This window comes from Stylophora pistillata, chromosome 3, assembly GCF_964205215.1.
Source record: "Stylophora pistillata chromosome 3, jaStyPist1.2, whole genome shotgun sequence".
In the NCBI taxonomy this organism is placed as follows: domain Eukaryota; kingdom Metazoa; phylum Cnidaria; class Anthozoa; order Scleractinia; family Pocilloporidae; genus Stylophora; species Stylophora pistillata.
In genome coordinates, this window is record NC_142521.1 from 40,048,646 (window position 1) to 40,071,397 (window position 22,752).

General features: G+C 39.1%; 3 protein-coding genes and 2 pseudogenes across 3 annotated transcripts; 2 read left to right on the top strand and 3 right to left on the bottom strand.

The window, feature by feature from the left end:
- Positions 1 to 68: 68 nt before the first annotated feature.
- On the top strand, positions 69 to 9,715 carry LOC148736082 (uncharacterized). The gene is made up of 3 exons (XM_088753037.1): positions 69 to 255; positions 6,581 to 7,538; positions 9,086 to 9,715. The coding sequence occupies exons 1-2, from the start codon at positions 69 to 71 to the stop codon at positions 7,492 to 7,494; spliced, it is 1,101 nt and encodes a 366-aa protein (XP_088609163.1). The 3' UTR covers positions 7,495 to 7,538; positions 9,086 to 9,715.
- Positions 9,716 to 10,299: 584 nt separating this feature from the next.
- LOC111344572 (histamine H2 receptor-like) lies at positions 10,300 to 13,028 on the bottom strand (annotated as a pseudogene).
- Positions 13,029 to 15,689: 2,661 nt separating this feature from the next.
- LOC111344559 (uncharacterized) lies at positions 15,690 to 16,592 on the bottom strand (annotated as a pseudogene).
- Positions 16,593 to 17,800: 1,208 nt separating this feature from the next.
- Positions 17,801 to 20,919, bottom strand: LOC111344571 (large ribosomal subunit protein eL15). The gene is made up of 3 exons (XM_022951813.2): positions 20,815 to 20,919; positions 19,327 to 19,650; positions 17,801 to 18,140 (listed from the first exon to the last, which is right to left on the bottom strand). The coding sequence occupies exons 1-3, from the start codon at positions 20,917 to 20,919 to the stop codon at positions 17,835 to 17,837; spliced, it is 735 nt and encodes a 244-aa protein (XP_022807548.2). The 3' UTR covers positions 17,801 to 17,834.
- Positions 20,920 to 21,005: 86 nt separating this feature from the next.
- Positions 21,006 to 21,972, top strand: LOC111344566 (glucose-induced degradation protein 8 homolog). The gene has a single exon (XM_022951809.2). It carries the CDS (start codon positions 21,006 to 21,008, stop codon positions 21,690 to 21,692), a length of 687 nt encoding a protein of 228 aa, XP_022807544.1. The 3' UTR covers positions 21,693 to 21,972.
- Positions 21,973 to 22,752: the final 780 nt, after the last annotated feature.

Genomic DNA, 22,752 nt, shown 5'->3' on the forward strand with positions numbered 1-22,752 from the left:
GTTGAGCCCACGCACGCGCAGTGCCCAGCGTACCATTAGGAGTTGAAACATACCGAACATTTTACAAGATGGCGTCGCAGCAGTTAGAAGTTTTACAGGAAAGTTCAAATGCAAAAAATTCTAAAAGAGGAAATACAAGAAAATGGACGGAGGAAGAAACGGAAAAGCTGATTGATTTGTTGGAGAAAAATACATGCTTATGGGACGTAAGCACGAAAGAATACCATTTAAAAAACAAGAGAGAGAAAGCACTCAGTGATATGAGTGACAAACTAGACATCGAGGTAGCAGATTAACAAAATAAGGTCAAAGAAATTGCGGGATATGTTATCCCATGAGCCTTTGTGAAATATTCGGATTGCTCAACATGTTGAGTCATTGTTGAGATCATTTGAACACCCCGCTCAACAACACCTCAACAACCATTCAACATGTTGAGAGCTTGTACAGTGGACAAATCCAATGTATTTTTACGAGGCCTCAAACCCCTTTCGAACAACCCGGCCCAGGCGAATATGCGCACGTGAAATCCGAGAACACTGTATTGTTTTTCAATTGATGACCGAAAGACAACAAAAATGGTACGAAGCCGTTACTCGATGATGCAACTTATAACCTTGAAACAACGAGTTTGGGACCGTCGATATACGAACTTACAATAGAGCACTTCAAGACCACGAGTTGTTTACTACATTCTGAGAGTGTACTACCACATTCGCATGTGCAAAGTTCCCGTATATATATGGTGGTAAACAAAGTCATGTAGGAAAGACAAGATGTACTATGGTAACATCTTCGTGTAAGTGACACAGGATATGACAAACCACTCGACTAATGTTATGAGCTGATGTCGTTTAAAATTGCGTAATTTTTCCACAAATGATATATCAAATTGTTCCATATGCTCGAGACTTTCTACCTACCAGGTTTTTTTCAAGTGTTACTCTGTGTAAAGGCAATGTAATTTAAATTCTTCCAATAAATAAGTTGTGTGCAAGGCACTGAGCTGGCCCTTAATTGTATTAGCAAAAGAAACGATATCACGATTTAATTCAAGCGAAGAATTTGGAAGTGACTCTGCTTTTATGTTAAGATTTTTGTACAAACAGTGGAGAGTTATTTGAGAATTTAAAAACCTTAAATTTGAGTTCACATCCTTCACAATTGACCCGAGAGAATAGGAACCTCAACGACGTTCGAAACCGAGTAAAAAGGCTCTGGTCCCTTGTGAATAATGCGCTTAGAGGCATAAGCAGCGCGATCGAAGACAGAGTTCTCGCTGTTGGTATAGAGTGTCAACCCATTGCTAAATGTTACGTCTAAAATTAAACAAATATGAGGTGTTTTGGATAAAGTCCCATTCTATTGTATCAAAGGCTCTTTTAAATTCCTGCGAAGGTAGAATTCCCGTGATGCCTCTAAGCTATCATTAATGAGGCGAATGTATTCTCCAATGTAGCACCCTTTAACTAAACCTTTCCGAGTAGGGTTAGTCATTAGTGGACGAACTTTTCCTATTCTGTTAGCAACAGCCTTAGAAGCGATTTCAAAATTGTACGCCTGCACAGGTTTAATCAAACCATTGAACACAATTATGCTCCAAGTTAAATGACAAGCTCTCAAAAGTTATCTTCCATTTTATCGAATTAAAAAAAACAAACGCTGCAATAAACACAGCTGAGATTAACTAGGAACCAAAAAAGTTAGAGTTTTGTCTCAAACAGAAATGCCTTCGTCTGCTAATTAAACGTGTTTGACATGAGACGCCGGTGAAGGATGCAAATCTTATCAAGATCTCGAGTGGGTTAAATGCCATTTCAAGAATATAAAAGAAAGGAACGCAAGGATGACTTAATGACACATTAATTTGTCCAATATTAAAATGCAAGAAATTGATCATCGCGCACATCAGAATGACTGTCAAGGTCATTTTTCAGTTTGTATAGTATTAAATATATTAATCAGTAGTTTCACTAGCAACCTTTGTGGCTTCCCTTGATGTTGATGTATGGGATCCCATGAAAATGGGTTCCCACTCCACTGATGAGCAATCTCGTGATCAGTGGGTAAAAAAGGAAAAAAGCGTATGCAAGGGTGGGAATGAGTGTGTAAAATGAACATAAAAGTTAGGTGTTAAAATTGAGGGAGCGACTTCTGTTACAACAGCACGCTCCTAAACTCAATTTAAAATTTTAAAAAAATATATGTTATATATTATTAAAATAAAAAATAAAATCAAAATAAAATGAAGTTAAAATATTATATAAGAGTAACTGTTAGAAAGAGGGGGCGAAGCATTTAGGGTTTAGGGTTAAAATGCAAAAAATTGATCATCACACAGATCAGAATGACTGTCAAGGTCGTTTTTCTGGAAGCTTCAAAGAGAGTCATTCATCAAAGACCGATCCAATTAAGCGACTTTGCTGTAAATTTATTTACCAAAACGGTTGTCCAGCCAAGATGTCGGGTAGCAGGATTATTTGGGTTTTTTGGTTCCTGTTAACCGTGATCCTTATCACCTCCAAAGTGAAAATATACTTCTTCTCTTTGTGATTTATCCTGCTTGAGTTGTTGTTTACTGGAATTTACGACCAGAAAATTGTGTAGCTTTCGGTTGAAAATTCTGGAAGTTGTACGATGTCATATTTGTCCTTGAACAACTAAACAATTTTGGGACATATCAACACTTGGAAATGATATTTAGTGTTCTAATGAAGGGTCTTAACATCGAAAGAAAATCGCAGAAAGCTCAATTTTGTTTTCAGCCTTAATTCGCATTGCATTTAGGAATAAAGAATCGTTATCTCCAAAACTAATTTCGTCGCTTCGAAGAGCTACAAGCTGATCGTTTTTTCGAAACGAGCACAATTTAGCATAATTTCTTTTCATTTTGAGCTCCAAAAGGTCTGTCTCAATCAAGATAAAACGAAAAAAAAAAATTTTAAAGTTTTGTAACCTCGCGGTTAAACTCAAACGGGACTTTCAGCTGAAGGAAAACTGCTCACGTCATGTTATGGGTGCACGGTCGTGCGGTACATACGGATTTTTACCGTTCTTGCTCCCCAGGTATCGAAATAGATAGGCCTATTTTGTAATGAGATTATTGCGCGCGAATCGTTGAATCACGTGAATAACTCGTTCTACACCATTGGTTCCTTTATGCTAAATATTGAATGATCAAAACAAATAGTCTATAGTTGCCGGTACGTCCGTCAAAGAATTATTGTGCCCGTAGGTTAAATGTTTATTTATCACCTACTGAGACTAGCGTCTACAGAGTTGACAAATTAATTGAAGTTTACAGTTGTTTATGAGAAGAAATCGGGGCAAAATCATTTGTCTTAATTCTGTTTTCATAATTCACTTCAAACAGGAATTGTGCCTGTATCAGCATTTTCCATTAAGCGTTATGAAGAAACGTCGAGAGGCTATCATTAGGAATCGCTGATTCGATGTGAATCGAGAACCAGAAATTATTCAGAGCAAATCAAATGGCGCTATCCAAATACTCCATGTTTACTGTATTCATTTTTCAAGGTTACATACGCAGAATGATGAGTCGCCAGTAAATATACTTCATTCCTGTGTTTCCTACACCGCCCTAATTGGCAGTAAAATTATGTAAGTTAGGCTGACCAGGTTAGGTCAAGTAAATTAGAGATTGGAGCAAACAAACGTATTATTAGTTTTCAGTCGCTCAAAACATGTAATTAAAAGATGTCTAAGCCTTCCCACTTAGCTTTTAAAGAAATGCCAGACTAAATTAAAGCGACTGAAATGAATTTGTCTAGCATGAAACATTAAAGGCCATTTACAGAACATTGAGTCCACGCACTATATATAATAACCTAAAAGTGATTGAACTCATTTAGTCCATAATGAGAATGCTAGTTTTAAAACTGATGTTTATAGATGTCACGCGAGAAAAGACTAATAAAAATAATTCAATTCTGAATTAAAAATAACTGTGTTTTGCACACATCGATAAGTATCTAAAGCTCGATTTAGGAGATGAGAAACAAAGAAAATGCTCGAATTGTTTTGGCCGGAAAGTCACGCAAGCATCAATGATCTGGTTTCGCCAAAAATATCATGGCTATTATCCATGATGAGATTAAAGAAAACATCTACTCAAACACTTTGACCGCTCAGGGAAGAAAAGTAGATAACATTTTGTCACATAATCGAGTGCTTTTTTACCGACATTTCGATGTCACGAGACGTTCTTTAAGTATTTTAAAAGACAAAACAAAGAATTTCTAAACTTCTATAGCGCTCAAAAACCGCGAAAACGTTGATCGCTGTCCCATCGAGAACTAGACTATCTTATACCTTGAAAAGGAAGGAGAGGCATAGTGTTGATGAAATTACCAACGACTGACCACGAGTGACCGTACGATGTTTTTTCATCAATATAATTAAAGCTAGTTTGAAGACATTTAGAGGAATTCTTCTCTTAGTTAAGTGACTCACGTTTTTCATTTACAGAAGCCTCTTATAATCGAATTGTGCAACAAGATGAAGTGCATTGATGCCTGTCGAGTAATATTCGATGTTTTCGGAGGAATATGCTTTTTTTTTACATAGTATAATTGTAACTGTTGTCACGAATCTTGCCCTGCTTCCGCTGAGAAAAGTGACAATACTAGAACTTTCATTACCGTTTGGATTAGGAAGAGTGGGAGGAGGGGTTTTAGGGAGCGGAGGGCTTTACCATAGCTTAATATCTTGATAATATCTCCAAAGTCAAAAGGATGTACCTTCACTTCACATTAACTTCAGCTCTTTGGCTCACTTGAGAGTCGTCTAAGCGGGATTAGGATTACAATGTTGAGCAGAAACTCCGTCATTAGAATGATGCAGGAATACAGCTGAGGTAAAAATGTTGCCATGAACTTGCGTCTCGCACAAAACCATAATTGACTAGTCTCAGACCAGTTTAAGCGTTCAAGAGCTCAGAAATGAATGTTTTTGATAGACGTTCATGCTTCAAAACTCGGCTAAGAATTCCTTTTGGTCTCACATGGAAACCATCGCGGTTCACAACTCCTTACAAAACTAAATAGGAGCTTTGTCTGCTTTTTCTTTTGCTCAGATGACCTCGAACTTGTAAAGATTTAGGATGAGCTATTTTTACTCCTTAGGTTAAGTAACATTTTCACGTGTTCGATCTTTGTATTTGTTTCAGCTGCCTCCCTGACTGAAGTGAAAATTATTCATTAGTAGTAATATTCGTCTTAGATGTATGCATTCAAAAAATCTACTGTTTTGTTTTGTGTTTAAGTCGGCAAGATTTCTCATTTTTATTAAGACAATGGTAACAATTCACTGTGCGGATATAAAACACATTTTTAATCTCTTTATTTCTGGAACTCTTTCAAGTTCATCTGCAGCAAGAAACCAAAAGAGTGAATAATAAATGCTTCCTTTTTCAGCTTCCCCATCTCCTGGAGAATCCATTAAAGCTTGTAGTGGTCACATTTCCAGCCCCAATTTTCCCAGAAACTATATCGCAAACAAGACTTGTATCTAGAATATCACGGTACCCATTGGCAAGATCATAAAACTGATCTTCTTGAACTTTAACCTTGTAATAAATGAAACCGAGAACTGTACTGGAGCGGTGCCATCGAGCGCCCGAGTTTTTTTTACAAACGTTGCTTCACATGAAGGGGATCCAAATGACTTTCAGCTTTGTAATCAAAAGCTTCCCGACCCTATTTATTCCAAGGGAAATTTCATTCAAGTGAAATTTGAATCCCGCACCGGACCGGTAAACGAAGGGTTCAATGCAACATTCGAGGCGATAGATGGAGATTCACATAAGTGCTTTTCAGCTTTAATGGTATCAAGGAAATATGGCAACGGCCTAGCCCGTGCATAAATGTAATAATATAGTCATATAGTTTATATCTGACCACTTGCAGCCCAGAGGCTGAATTACTGGTGCAGTGTAAGGTTGAGAACAGACGTCAGCATATCAGGCGCCTCTGGCAGCAGCTTCAGTCTATCGATCTCACCTTCCCACCCATCCCCGGCACCCCAGGGGAGGATATTCATCACACAGTAATCTCGTGTGTGGGAAATTAACGTCTCCTACCCCTTACCCTGCAGGAGACGGGACCTCTATTTATTTGTCCCTATCGGAGAAGACTAGAATATCTAACCATTTCTTGATATTATAGAAAGGTAGCAAATTCTTCTCAATTATTTTAAGACCTTGAGTGTTGGTCCGGCCGGGGCTCGAACCCTCGACCTCCCGCACAACAGTCCCGAGCGTGACAAACTGTGTGACAAATGGCCTTCATACTTCTAGGATGTTCAATATCCACAAAGAGTGTGCAGCAAAGTTATTAGAATGTAGAAATTAGCTTAAATATTAGTTTAAAATGAGGGTCTATAATCGTCCAAATGGAGGTTATTTGTACCTTCTGTCATTGTTAAACTTTGCCCTTGGAGTAAATAAACTCAAATGCATGGCAACTAACAACTTCTCTTCCCAAAAATAAAATTAATCAAAACCTCATCTTCCAATGCCATCAATAATTGCGTCATCAATTTTTTTTCATCCGTTTGACAGCATTTTCCAATGTCACACTCAGTTCAAGTAGCAGCAGCTCCACTGTCTCACTAACGTCAAGTGGCAACAGCTCTATTGTCGCACTGAGTTCAAGTAACAGCATTTCCATTGTTCAACTGATTTCAAGTAGCAGCAGCTCTAGAGTCTCACCAAGTTCACATACCAGCAGCTCTATTGTCGCCTTGAGTTCAAATAGAAGCAGCTCCATAACTGCACTGAGTTCAGTTACCAGCAACTCTAGTGACTCACCAACTTCAAGTAGCAGCAGCCCTCCTGTTACTCTGATTCCATGTAGCAGCGGCTCCATTGTCGCACCGAGTTCAAGTAGCAGCAGCCCTCCTGTTACTCTGATTCCATGTAGCAGCGGCTCCATTGTCGCACCGAGTTCAAGTAGCAGCAGTTCTTCTATCGAACTAAAGTCAAATAGCAGCAGCTCTATCGTTGTACTGAGTTCAAGTACCAGCTCCTCTGTTGTCGCACTTTGTTCAAATAGCAACAGCTCCATTACCACACCGAGTTCAAGTAGCAGCAGCTCTAGTCTCTCACTAAGTTCAAGTAACAGCAGCCCTCCTGTTTCCCTAACTACAAGTAGCGGCGGATCCATTGTTGCACTGAGTTCAAGTAACAGCAGCTCTACTGTCGCACTAACGTCAAGCAGCAGCAGCTCTATTGTTCCACTGACTTCAACAAGCAGCAGCTCCATTGTTCTACCGAGTTCGAGTAGCAGCAGCTCTAGTGTATTACCAAGTTCAAATATCAGCAGCCCTCCTGTTGCCCTGATTCTCAATACCAGCAACTCCATTCTTAAACTGAGTTCAAGTAACAGCAGCTCTATTGTTCCACTGAGCTCAAATAGCAACAGCCCTCTTGTCTGCCTGCGAAATGAATGGTCAGCCGTGTTACACAGGAGTTGAGTGCACTGATCTTCCTGCACCAGCTAATTCCAGTGGATATAAATGTGAGGAGCCAGGTATTTATGAAAAATAAAGAACCTTCCCTCCCTTGCCCCGTCCATGAGAGGACTAGAAGGTCCCTGCTCGAAACAGCCATTTTTAGCTTCCTGAGTTTCTTAACCCTCATCATACTGACTTCGAGTTGGTTAGAGCGCTGGACTGCTGTGCGGGAGGTCGAGGTCGATGGTTCGAGCCCCGGCCGGACCAACACTCAAGGTCTTAAAATAACTGAGGAGAATGCGCTACCTTTCTATAATATCAAGAAATGGATAGACATTCTAGTCTTCTCGGATAAGGACGAATAAACCGTAGGTCCCGTCTCCTGCACCTATGAATTAGTCAATTTGGTTAGGCAGGGGACGTTAAAGAACCCACTCACGAGATTACTGTGATGTGGTCTGGCCTGTTTATTGGGAATTGGGGGAGGGGGCATCTTCAAATAAGTTTCCTTCGATTGTTTGTAAACTGCTGATGCAGTCCGGCCAAAATCCCCCGAAAAGTGTTGTGATGCGCATTTGATCATAACCACATGTTAATTTGCGCAATATAAATATTAAATTATTATTATTATTATTATTATTATTACTATCCTTTCAACTTTACTGAGTAATGCGCTTATACATGACAGATGTTCCTTTTACTAGCAATGCAAGCTTAATTTTCCATCAAATCCCCAAAATCTTTATTTCAATTTAAATCTTAAAAAAATTCCGTTTCTGATTATTCTATGAAATTTATTTGAGCATAAATTGCTTTCAAAATTTATCTATGAAATAATGTTCTCCGGAAAACTTGACAAAGGTTATACGTATAAATTATACACCCCTTATTCCAAAAAATTATCTTCACAAGCCTAGTCTTGTGTCCAGACTTTCTACGGTCAAACGGTTGTAATCTTCAGATACAGTTTCACGTTAGGATCTGGGTATGAGATTAGTTCAAGACCAGAATGGCAACCCCAATTAAGCCCTAATTAAACAATTTCCGTGACTGTGGCAGTATTTTTATCGATAGTGGCAAATCTGCATATCTGCCAAGTCATCACATGATCAAAGGCTGATAGTTTCGAAAGAAACTGTTTGGGGCTGCGTCGGTGGGAATAACGAAATAATTTGGATATATCAACAAAGTTGAAATGGTAAATTGGCCACCGTAATGATTACAAAAGCTGACGTTTCGAGCGTTAGCCCTTCGTCGGAGCGAATAGAGGAATTGTGGGTTGTGTGTGCTTTTAAAGGCAGAAAATGGAGCTACGTTATTGGTGGGTGCATGGCAACGAGAAAAATAAATTTTATATAAAAATAAATTTTATATAAAAATAAAAATTTTCTCGTTGCCATGCACCCACCAATAACGTAGCTCAATTTTCTGCCTTTAAAAGCACACACAACCCACAATTCCTCTATTCGCTCCGACGAAGGGCTAACGCTCGAAACGTCAGCTTTTGTAATCATTACGGTGGCCAATTTACCATTTCAACTTTGTTGATATATCCAAATCATCACATGATCAGCTTCAGGAATTAATATGCATAGTTTGTTTCCTTCTGAAGAGAACTAAGAGCCTCCTCTCTGCCGACCCTTCCATCAGAGGATCGGGAGGTCCTTCCTCGAGTTAGCCATTTTCAGCTTCTTCTTCCTCTTCGACATGGTTGCTCATAACACCGATATTTTCTGGTTTCTAACTAATGTAGACCGCTCATTGGACAGCACATTACGATTTCGTAAACTGGGATTCCAACGCATGTGTGCTGCACTAAAGTTATTCCAGAAGAGACTGGTACCGAGGAAGAGGAGCCTGAGAACGAGGACGGAAACGAAGAGGGCACTAGCAGAGATAACGCACCGTCCTCACCCACCCATCCCCACTCCTCCCAAGAATCTGCTGGCACTTAGTTTTCATCAAATTCACTTCTCCTACCTTCGTCAGAGCTCTGGCGAGCTCTGACGAAGGGCTAACGCTCAAAACGTTAGCTTTTTAACTCTTTACGGTGACCAATTTACCAAATTACCTTGTTACCCTCGCCGACGCAGCACCGCAGTTTCTTTAGAAACTTACTCCCTTTATAAATTTTACGCAAGTTGAGTTGATGGAAGACTGAATGAATGCACTTACAGACAAATACAGCGACGAAAAAGCCTTAACCGACTATCATTCGGGTCTGAACACCGGATTAAGCTTCAGCAGGAGGAGTGGGGGTAGGGTGGGGGTAAGGTGTGGGGGAGGGATCGTGAAGAAAGTGCAGTGGGGGAGGTAGTGCTACAAATCTTGTCATGGCGTCGCGTATCGAGAGAAACTACAACGATTGTCACTAAAATTATGAGAGCTGAAAGTCTCAGAGTTAACATCGAAGGCAGTTAGTTTGATACTTCTTAAGAAGAAAAAATAACTTTTTTTGGAACTATAATCGCACATATTTTAAATATTTAAGAATTACGTCTAACTTCGGGAGTATAATGATCTTGGCCGCTCCCGCCACACCCAAAAGGCAATAATTTAGTCCTTTAAAAATTTCCGTCCATGAAATTGTCATTAAACGTAAAAAAAAATCCGAAACAGCCCCAGCCAATCTCTGGTTTTGGACTGATGAATTTATCATTTTAGGTGTGATGACCAAAGTTATTGCTTTGAATAATTTACCCATACTCAGATTAGTGTTGAATCAAGGGAAACTTTCAGCAACCGGTCACAAATTAAACCAACAATGCCACATCCTGTACTTGAAATCTTCAAAGAAACAGAGCAATTTTTTTTTAACTCCTTTTAATCAAGATTGACAACATTAAAAGAATGAAAAATATATAATTTCGAAATATTTAGCGTGACTTTTTTTTTTCGTTATCGGTTCATGGGTGAAGAGTTTGTTAATGAAAACATTTTCATGTTCTTTCAACACTGACACGCAATTTTTTTTGAGTCCTCAAATGACGTAAGTCGAAAATTTTTAAATTAGATAGTTATTTGCTAGTTCGAACAGTTTTTGTACATTCTCGATTTCGAGTCGCTACTTATTTCAAATTTTGTAGAATTAAAAATCTGAGTATTTAAGTTACTCTCGCCAAATGCTCAATGTTCCGTAATGAATGATGTTGTATAATTTGAAGTTCGATAGACGGATGTCTTTTTGTAGCTACACAACTTCTTGACCTCTCTGGCTCGATAGCGTTAACACGCACTGAATTGATGATTTTCATGATCGCCATTCGTATTTCCTTCATACGCCAGCAATAAATTAACGGATTTACTGCCGAGTTGATAAAAATTGATGTCACTGTGTATAAGTAGGCCACTTTGGTTTGAAGAGTCTCCCCGATGGCAATTTCAACAAGCATAACGACCAGAAATGGAAAATAGCAAAGAAGAAAAAATCCTAAAATGTACAACATGGTTATTGTAGACCGTTTATAACGTACCATATCAATGGTCTTATTACCAGGATTACGGCAGTCGTCATTGGATCTCGTGAAACATTGTCGCTGAATTTGCATCTGATGTCGTCGAACCAGCTTGAAAATCATGATATATGCCATAAACATTATAGCGGAGGTTAGTACCAGGAAATGGACGGCAATTATCCTGAGAATTTTCCTGTTCACGATAAAAAATCTTAACACAATGATAAGAATCCAAGTTAACCAAAAACTGAGTACAACTTTGGCAATGCCACGTCTTGTGACAATGTCATGGTTTCGTAAGTGGAGGTGTACAGCCAAAAATCTTTCGCAACTGATGGCAGTAATGGTAAACAATGAAACACCAGCGAGAAGCCAACCAAAAGACTCAGACATTACTCCTGCCACGCAATGAACTTTGATGTCGCCTGCCATTTGCGAAATTCGCCAAACTGAAAATGAAGGTTGAGCTAACAGTCCTACCGCTAGGTCAGATGTCGCGAGAGACAGAAGTAACCCGTTGGATGGAGTTTGAAGAGACGGTGTTTTCCACACTGCTAAGATAATCAGCACATTTCCACAAATGCCTGGTAGCATAAATAGACAGTTCAAAACGGAACAAATTAAATTGTGAACATACAAATTCTCAGGATCCTCATAAGAATCATTCAAATATTGACATGGGCTCATGTGTCCTGTAGATTGGTTTTTAGCCATAGCAAATACTTGTAGATTTTGAGTTTTGAACGAAGAGTGGATGGCCCCTCCGCTTCCAATAAATATATACCAGTCGATTCTGGTTGTGAGGTTGTGAGGAAATGGACCGTTGTGCCAACTAGCTGACCTAGCTCAAGAGCCTTAGTTCTGCCATTACGTCGCTAATCGTGACAGTTGTACTAAGCGAAAACCCATGTTTATCGTTGTGCCTTGGGATAACCTGTCAAAAGAGTTAAGTTAATCCATGCTTTTTCCCAATTTCGCACCAACATGATATCTTAAATTGAATGCATAATCAGGTATAATTAAATTTGGTATTCAGTGCTTAAAGGAAATTACGCGAGAGCGTAAATTAACAAGGTCATGTGGGCATGAGAGTACATGGTTACTTTACATGTTTTGTGTTCATGGTAGCGGCTTGGCAAAGAGTTAACTAACTTAATGGAGAATATATCCATCTGATGCCTTTCAACAGCGAATGCGCCGTCGTCAATGGCATTTGAACACAATAATGGCTTGCTAGAATAAATGCAATCTTCGGTAAACAGTACATAAATTGGCTCAGAAAGAAATGATGCGAAAATAAAAACACGATGTATAATTTACAAGATTTCATTGATGGTTTGGAAAACATTCAATTATCAATTGTTTTGGAAATTTTAAGAAAGGTTTTTAACTCTGATTATGTTTAGAGGCGAAAGGAATTAAACTGAAACAGCCAAAGTTATTGGATCAATTTGTTTCGTCATATGTTTTCCCTTAAAGAAAAACTACAGCCGACCTCCGAATTAAATTAAAGTAAGAAAAATTGCGTGGTCAATTCCACCTTTACCTTTGTTTTCCTTTAAATAATTCGCAGAAATCCTCGCAAATTGAAGAGCAAATCTGAAAAACTTAGAAACAATACTACAAAAGTTTCTGACAATAGTATTGTTGCTCCAGACGCATTTTCGCGTAGTGAAGATTACGAAAAAAAAGAAAAAAAGGAAAGAGAGAAAAATGACAAAAAATAACTATCAGTTCAGCGTGCGGACACTCCCCTAAATTTTTCAATCCCAATTTGAATGTCTTTATGTATGCTGTTCAACGACAGTGGATTTGGTAGTGCTTTAAAGGAAATACGTCCCTAATTACATTCAAACCACTGTAGTCGGACCTCTGAGAAGCAACTTCTTCTTGCTATAATAAAGAACCAATGCATGGGGAGTGAAGTTATTCTTGCTATAATAAGGAACCACGTTTGTGAAGTGGATGGTTTTCCAAGCGGTATACTTTTTTAGTGAAATTCGTGATCTCGACAAGAAATATTTTCCGAAGCTTTTAGCAGCTTTTAAGCGGAAAAACATCAATTTGTTGACGCAAAATCGTCGTCTTTTGTCGGAGACAAAAGCATATCTTTTTCCATCGCAATTTCCTAAGTTACCTGAATAGACGGTAACATCCAAGGCAACAATGGCTAACATACTCAATCGCTGATGATTATTTTTCCAAATTGATTACTTTTTGGAACCTCGAATAGAAAAAAGTTTGCTTCGAACGGTTTTTAGCAATACCGATGTTAAATTGATTCTTAGCAACCAAAGGCAATCTTAGGATCGGTTTACGAAGAATGTTTGAGCAAAATCAGAGGTCGATTTCCGGAATGAAGAAAACTGCGGTGAAAGGTGAAAGAAAATTAAAAAGGATATTTTAAGTATAATAGAACACAGGTAAAAAATTTTAATAGTTTCACCAGAAAACTGACATTACAAAGAAAAATTGAAACAGGCCAAAATTGTACCAGAGCCACCACATCACGAATATAGAAAGAGTGTATGGGTATACGATCGTTCATGCCGAAGTAATCATAGTATATAATCGTTCTGCTTTATTATTAGCTAGTCTTCTTCCCACCCGCTCTTTCGGATGTCAAACCTTAGTTGGTCAACTTGAAAGCTGGTAAAGGTCGCAAAACTCAGCCATAGTGAATTTTATGAAGCGTTTATTTAGCCTTCCAATTTATGCTACGTATGCAAACTGTTGGTCGCCGATGATAACCAACTGGTAAAGTCTGCCTCTCTTATCTATCCTAAAGGTGATAATTCAGCAGAAAAAAAAGTATAACAATATTTTTTAAAGCCATGTTATGTAAACAGGGCTTTCCCTTTGTCCGATGTCACCCTGTCACCTTTTCGATGTCACCGCTTTGATTGTTTTAGGACAATCAAAGCAGTTAAGAACGCGGACAGACTTGATTCCAGTTCGTTTCATTCCAATCATAGGGGACCCAAGCTGTCTATGAGAGGATAATATAATATAAAGCTTTGTGTGGGAGTTTAGGCTTAGCTACTAAGTAGAAGTACAGGTAGTAATGAGAAGAGGTTAGTTAGAACTCGACGAAATGGCCTGAAAGCGCTATCAGTGAACAAAAATAATACAAACAACACTATCTAAAGGTTAGAATGAATTTACTGTATTATCTATGGAGTTACAGCGTGGAGCTTAAACTCCCATACAAAGCTTTATAATATCATCCTTTCAAAGAGAGCTTAGGTCCCCTGTGTCAGTGTTGTAGATCACTGAACCTTTCAAATAGACTCATTAGTTCACTTTGTAAGGGTTCCTAAAGTTCGGCTAAGATACTCCTGACTAAGTAACGAGACTGAAGACACGGAAAGCTGAGGCCGAACAAAAAACATGACTTGGCCTAGTCCGGGCTCGAACTGTCTGTTTATACTCAGCTACGTAGCGGAGTACACTATGAGGTTCAAGTTCACACTGCAAGCAGGAGGACAATCAGACATGGTCTGATGCTACTCTAGTTTAAATATTTAGGTCTGTCCGATAGAGTCCTGATAACGTCAGTTTGGCACACATTTGAAACAGTGTCAGAAATCGGTCTTCTTTTTCAAAAACGAAAATTCAGCGTTGACGGAGCTCACATGCCTAACTAACCCTACAATTCGGCGAGATAATTCTAACATTATCACCACTAATCCCGCTGTCATCAGCGCCTTTGTTTGGAAGCTTGGCATATCAACTCCGTCCACGCTCCCTTAGATCGTGATGATGGCGGCTTGCTACCTGACGCAGCTAATTAATGAGCATATAAAAGGGCATGTCATTCGGATCATAACGGAAATCAACATTCGACCATGGCATTTGTTCAAGATCACTCAAGAATTTGGTTTTTTCAAAGTGTTTAAACTGTCGCATTTCGATCGTCCTTGAGCAATGACGCTCATGATGGACTTAACGCGTCATAAACATAAGAGAATGATCACTGATCCCAAGGTGAATGACACCTGAATTTGTAATTAACTTTCTCTGGGGAGTTGGTGATACATAAATCAATGAGTGTCTTAGAGACGGGAGTCACGTGTGCTGGTTCAGTGATTAAGTAACTAAGACTATAGACCACTTTCATAAATGGCTGCCGGATTAATATTCTTTTGTTTAAATTTAAATTAGCCCTACTGGCCTCGTTCTCCAGTACAAAATTCAAAAGAATACATTATCTCAAGCGAGGCCAGTGGGGCTAATTTAGATTTAAACAAAAGAATATTTATACGGCGGAAGCTCCTGGCAACAAATTGCAGTTAACATCACCAAGTAGATATAATTCCTTATTTTCAGCGTCCGTTTTGTCAATTACATTCTCAAACTCATTGAAACGTTCAGGCGGAGAGTTTGGAGGTCGATACCAGGTGCCGACCAGAAATTCTGAACTCCGTGGCTTTCTTATTTCGACGATAAGGCACTCAAGGTCATCATTGTTTAAATCATCACGTATTCGATAGTTAAGATTTGTGCGTAAATAGATACAAACACCGCCCCCTTTCCTTCCATTTACTCTACGGTCTTTTCTAACTATTTCGAAGCCAGGTATGTAAACTTCGCTGTCATGAACGGTTGAGTCTAATTTAGTCTCGTTAATTAACAGAATATCAACTTTAGAGTCGTACATGAAAGCTCTAAGTTCTTCAACTAAGAGAGCAAACAGTTTCTTTAGAAACATCAGCCTTTATTCATTGTTAATATCAAGGTAGGCGATGACCAAACCTCGCCCAAAAATCATACTAGAATAGTTGAACTTACCCATGTTATCGCACGTTCGGGCATCAGTCGAATCGGATTCCCAGACGGCAATATCCTAATCTAAGCGTAAATCATAAAATTCTGGGCAAGACGAGAGGTACCAGACCTGTTTAGATGAAGACCGCTACGATTTAAGTTCGAGATAGGAATGTTTGAATGATCAACAAATCCCCAGCTCTTCTGAGTGCAGCAATTTTTAAGAATTGTGTTCACCTCAGCTATTTTGGAAGCCAAGGCTCCATCATCAGATCTACACACAAGACTTGATAATGCAATCTTTGCTGGAGATTCACAGCTAACCATCGTTGCCAGGTCGATTATTTCATCAGCACAAGCACGAGGGGTGTGGCAGGATCTTAGGCTGTTAGTCCCCACATGAAGTATGACTCTCGTCGTCGATCAATATTCGACTATTTTTGAGACAACTGTTGGCTTCATTTGATAGTGATGGTTGCATTGTTTTCTCGGTTGATACCAAAGGTTCAGGGATTTGCAAATCCGTTGACGTTCCGGGCTTCTTTCGTACTAGTTCCACTAACTTGTCCCTTAAAGCAGGGCCATCGCGTCCCTGAAAGTTCATAGTTTGTTGTTTCCTGTTATACCAGTTAATCATTACATTACCGTTGGAACTTTTGAATTGCTTCGTGTTTCCACCAGGCGTAAGCCACTTCCCTCGTAGTTTTAAAAATTAACCACGAAATTCTTAAGCGATTCCAGGTCATTCGACCACGATAACTTGTCATTAAAATGAAGACATCCCAGTTCACAGACCTCAGGGTTTAGCGAACAAGACTCGGTTTTTGGGAGTGAGTCATGATCATCATCAGAACCACAAACTAACCGTCCGTCCGCAGCCATTGTCTTGCCTATTCCGGATCGTTTGCAACAATCAGATCACCCCCGATGAAGGCACCAGGCAGGAGTGTCGAAACGTAGGGTCGATGAATTGTAAATTCGGTTACATTCAATAAATCTTTAAATCAGAGTAGCATCAAACCGCGTCTTATTCCTTTGTCATTTCCTTAATTCTGGTATCACGACCTGAGGGCGCACCGAAACACTTAAGGTCCTGTAACCTCAAAGAATTTGTCGATCCCCTTATTAAAATAACCCAACGGTTTCAGTTAAAGCCTGTTGCCGCTGGTCTACCGCTGACTTTTAACCATTTACATGTCACCCTAACATCAGTATGCACATTCCTCATTTTGTTCTTTACACATTTCCTATGGTACTGACAAGGAGAATTTATTCACCAATCAAGAGCTTGTTGAGTTGGTGACATTTCCTTTATTCTCATGACCTTACCGGTTCGACTCAGCAGTGATAGCGCAAGGAGAAATTAGAACCCAGTCCCTCTCAGGGCTGAAAGGTTTAAGACCTCTTACCGTCCATTCTCGGCTGGTTCGTGCTTTGATTTCGCATCACGGTGAGCTGTGCTTTTTTTAAAAAAAAAAAAAAAAAAAACCACCATCTTTCATTTTTTTTGCTTTTTTGTTATTTTTCACATATTTATTTTTTTTACTTTCGACTTTTTCAGGTACGCACGTGCGTACCGTGCGTCCAGGTAGCTACGTCCCTGAAAACATCTGCTCAAATATGCGATGTAAAGTACTTAACAGTTACCAGGAAGTGGTCAACAACTTCCCCTTAGTACTCTTGCTTTGTCTAGTCGCAGAGCCCGATCTTATAACTGCTGCTTGAGACCTTCCCAAACACTAACCATGGAGGAAATCTGGGTAATGAGCTATTGGGATGGAGGATCTAACAAACCGAGGTAAGTTTCACCATGCCAAATCGAAGCCCTTGAATAAAAAGATATCCTAGTCCTAGAGGTTTTCTTTCCTTTCTTTTCTGCCTATTTCAGTTCACAAATGGAAGAACCTGTTCTGAGGATAGCCCTTTTTTTTCCTAAGGCAATCGTTTTGTGAGTAACCTTTCAGCAAGCTTTCGACTTCTGATCACAAATCATAAAAGAAACGAGGTGATCTAGGTTTTTTTTTCAAAGATTTCTCTGCAAGGGAACTATTTCCCCTGAAAGCTACTTCCTTTAAAAAAACAACATCAACACAAGGACAAAGCAATATTATGGCAGGTTTTATTATCATTATCAAACAATTAACGATATCGGCGAAGAGACAGTGTATTGCGCCTCTTCCACGATCCACGACGGGAACTGCCGATCACCTTGTTGTATTTATGACCCTTGCGCATACCACGGTTTTTACGACCAGCGGCAGTCAAGCCACGGAGCTCACGGTGTTTGTGTACTGGTTTACAGATCCAGTTGATTCTTGGGTCACGGCGCACAGCTTTATGGAAGGGATCCACCATGATCACCTCGAAGAATTTGTAAGTGGAATCTTCTGCCACCCAGTAGGAGTTGAGAACTCGCAGGCTACCACAGTATCGGCCGGCTCGCTCCTGTTAAAGGCAGTTCAAATGACATCAGTGGTTTCTAGGAAAGCACAATGGCTTTTTGATTAAGTCAACCAAAAATCTAAACATACTCTATGGCAGCTTGTCTTCTCATGGCTGACACAGAACAAGAAACTTGGTTGTCAAACAAGTTGAGAAAATCTGGACAAAATTTCCTGTCTTCTCAGAAAAATTCATTTCAATAATTAAACGAAACTATGCTACATGAGAGAGCAATGCATTCATCACAAACACTGAGAATATTCAAAGCTTCAGTGAAACAAGTGTGGGATTAAAACACCACTAAATTGAGCCATGCTACCAAATATTGTTCAATTACAATAAAGCAGAGAGAAACATTCCAAGAAATTATGTGGCCAACGGCAGGATTCAGTTCTTTTGAGTGCTAGAGAACTCTTAAAATGCATCATTCCAGCAGGTGACTAAACTCGATTCCTATGGCTCTTTTGAACTGGGCCTGATCATCCCTCCCATCTCCTAATATGAGGGGCAGAGCCTTAATTGCCAATCTGTGGCCAGTTACTAAGTCTAATAATGGACCAGCATGTCATGATCGTCATATAGTTGTCTCGGTTCTAGTCTTCTGTGTTGGCAGACAGATGTCAATGTGGCCTTGATAGAGCTGAGAATTGGCCAACCTTAAAAACAAGAATGCTTAGCCATCTCTCCATTTAAAATACCTTTGAAATTCCCTCAGAAAGCATCATTAATTTGTTTTCTTACAAATCCCTCCATACAATTTAAATTTCCTCTCAGAAAATGCTATATCCTCATCAAGAATTTTCAAGACATCAGCATCTGAACAGTCCCCCACTATCGAATGTGTCAGGACTAAGGCTAATGAACCACACATTGATAGTGAGCCAAAACACCATTCATCCTTGACAAGCAAAACTGAGGCAAATGATTCATCTTTGGAGATCACCAACCATCAACCATCAAAAATGTCCAAAATATATAAGGGAAACAGAAACACTCTCAATTCTCCATATAACAGTATTTTGTTCACTATGCTAGAAAATTGAGAACATTTACAATTTCGCACATTCAACTGTCAACAAAATATGCCACAGTTAAGAAACAATAAAAATGTCTCCCCATCTGGATTTTCTGACAAATGAAAACCAGCCTTGAAAGTAGCATACAATTCAAGAGTGCTTTGACCTCCTACCTCAGCCACAGATCTTAAACTCCTCTGGAATTTCAGTTGGTTCACACCCTGATTGGCAGGTTTACCATAAGTTGCACCCTTAGGTACCGGGCGTTTACGTCCACCACGTCTCACACGGATACGGTATATCACATACCCTTGTTTGGCTTTGTAACCAAGACGTCGAGCTTTGTCAGGACGCATAGGTCGCGAGGCTCTATGGATAGCATTGAGTTGGCGGTATTGCCAGCATCGTACACGCAGTAAAAACCGTAACAGGTCAGATTGCTTCTTTTTGAAAAGCTCCTCAAGGTACTTGTATGCTCCCATTTTGTCCTTGGTTAGCTAGAAATTTGAAACCACAGACACATTACTTTTCACAATTAAAACACATTCTAAAAAGTTAAGGCTTCAAACTGGAACTTGGATCCTAATTTGTCAAATTTGAAGCTTTGATGTACATAATGATGAAAACAGAAACTCTCCAAATTAGAAAGAAAGGCAGTCATAGGAGCTTGAAACTAAATTTAAAAACTTGGCACAAAAGCCCAATTTCATATTTTAAAATTCAGGGTAAAACTATAAACATTGCAGAAAGACTGAGAAATAAGCCCTTCTATGGCTGGTTCCCCAGCACCTTGTACTAGATGTACTACAAAACAAAGAACTTTTAATTATCACGACTTTTCCTAGAGACAGGGTTTCAAGCTATCTAAGAGCAACAACTCTTCACAGACTGAATTTTTTAAAGAAACCTTCAAATAAGCACATTGGTTAGTTGGGTCTCTGCAACCATGAAAACAGACAGTAGTCATAGACTGAGCCACAATAAGACCACACTTAGCTTCTACTTCCTGAACATTAGACACATTTTTACCTTTACTAGAATGACAAGATGTTCATTTTTTCAATTGTTTGTTCGAGATGTACTTGCGTTTATCGTTAAGAAGTTTCACATGTGCAGAAATTTATACGAGTCAAACCACTTACATTGATGTAAAAACGACACTGAATGCAGCGTAGATTTTATCAAAAATAGAAGCAATTATTAGTTCTTGTATATCATCTGAGCAAAGTACAAGCCCTTAGTAGATTATGTTAAAACAACTGCTACACAGTTCGACTAATTCGTACCGTTCGGAATATAATACGACGAACAGACACAGGATTTGCAAACATGCACCACAACAAAATCCATTCTGAAACCATTTTAATTTCCTTTGGTGACGCATATTCTCACATGAAACTTTGAGCCTGAAACCACTACGTTTATCAGTTTCTATACCCGGCAAAATTCACTGCTCGAATGTTGAAATGAAAACAACTAGCAAATATTTCCTGAAATGAGAAACTTCAGACATGGCTTGAACCTAATATAAATGAGCTACAACAATGCAAAGGAGCAAAACGGAAACAGAGACTATAAAAAATGTTTTCATATGAAATTTATCGTCTGATGGCTGTTTTAAAGTTAGGATGGTAGACGATTTCAAATGCAATTTCGCTTACCTCTGATCGCAAGAGAGCAAAGGGGGAAAGAGGACACGAGAGAGTAGCCTCGATTTGAAACCAGCTGTGCTCATGCGCAGTGATGAGCATAACGTAACCCTCCATTTTGTAAAACAAGATTTAAGAAAGTGTTGTATTTTTTAAACAATTTCTGATTTTTGCACCAATAAGAAGAGCTGTTTTCCTTTCAGATGAACCAGGCAGAAAAAGGAGAAGAGGGAAATAGAGAGGAGTGGATGACAAAGTTAACAGACATGCGATTTCAGAGGGCAGACATGAACCGTTTGATCATGGACTACCTTGTAACGGAGGGCTTCAAAGAGGCTGCCGAGAAATTTAAAATAGAATCCGGCACGCAGCCTTGTGCTCCGTTGGAAAATCTCGACGAAAGGATTAAAATAAGAGCCGCTGTCCAACGTGGAGACATCGAAGAAGCAATCGCTCTTACAAATAAGCTAAATCCTGAGATACTTGACTGTAAACCGCATCTGTATTTCCATCTTCAGCAACAACGCCTAATAGAGTTAATTCGTGACAAAGACATTGAATCGGCTGTTGATTTTGCCCAGAACCAGCTTGCTGAACAAGGCAAGGAATCTCCCGAGTTTCTGGATGAACTAGAGCGAACTATGGGTTTGCTGGCGTTTGATAACCCAGAGGATTCGCCATTTGGTGAATTGCTGTGTCTTTCACAAAGACAAAAGGTGGCTAGTGAATTGAATGCTGCCATTCTGGAAGCAGAACACAGAGAAACCTCACCCAAGCTGTCTAATTTGTTGAAACTGTTGTTGTGGGCACAAACAGAGTTGGACACTAAGAAAGCAAAGTTCCCCAAAATGGTAGATGTTGCAAGTGGTACTTTTGATGGTTCACTTTAAGTAAACAAAAAAAAAAAAAAGACTTGATGAATGTTGCAACATGAAAGGCATGTCTTCAACTACTAAAGCTGAACTTTGCACAATAGACATTGTTCTCCTCTAATCAAGGGCTAACCCGTTCTAGCCTTGTGCTCTTGAGAGCATGTTTTGTGGTGGTGTGCAAATATTTCTATGTTGGTTAAACTAATTTTTTAAGAAAGTATGGTTTAACTCTAGTAACTCATGAACTTGTGTACTCAATAACAGGGCTGTACAATACTCATGGAATAGTTTTAAAGTTTTTTTTTTGTTTGTTTTCAAGGGAAAAGGGTTAAATGTGCCTGCAAGTTTTATCGATATTGTCAATTTATGACAAAATCTCAACCTTAAAACTGGCATGAACAATTGTTTAACTGTTTAGACTTTGAAAAGGAGACGAGTAGGTTGCTAAATTTTTTTCCCTTTTTTTAACAATAAAAGAAAACTGCATTTGGTTACATGATTATTGTAGAGTCTCTTTATTACAACTAAAGTATTTTTCAAGAATTGGAAACACCTGTGATAAGCATGGAAAGTTCTCTTCCAATCAGCAAAGTTAAAACAAAAAGTCACCACGGCAAAATTCTCTTGCCTCATAAGTTGGCTCAGGGAGAAATCAAGACTCAACTGGCCCACACAAATTATTACTAGAAGGCCCATTAAGAATCCTTGTCAGGACCAGATAAAGCCACTGTCAAGGATGGATTGAGGCTGTCTAATATGAAATGAAAGCAATATTAAGTTTGCTTAACCCTTATGTAGGCAATAATGAGCAGACAAGTGATGAGATTAAAGAAAAATACCAATTACAGGATTATCAATTGATCCAATACCAAATTCTCCAAAGTGACATCGTAACAATTGTATGGTAGACAGTGCGGGGAATTACAAAGAAGATTTTAAGAGTGAAAAGGTTAATGCCAAAAAGTCTAATGACACCTTGAAGTTCTGCAACCAGACTTGCATTGACCCATGGCTTTTCTTGTCACCTAAAAAACCATCCAATCCAAAATTAAATAACTCTCTTACATTAGTAAAGGAC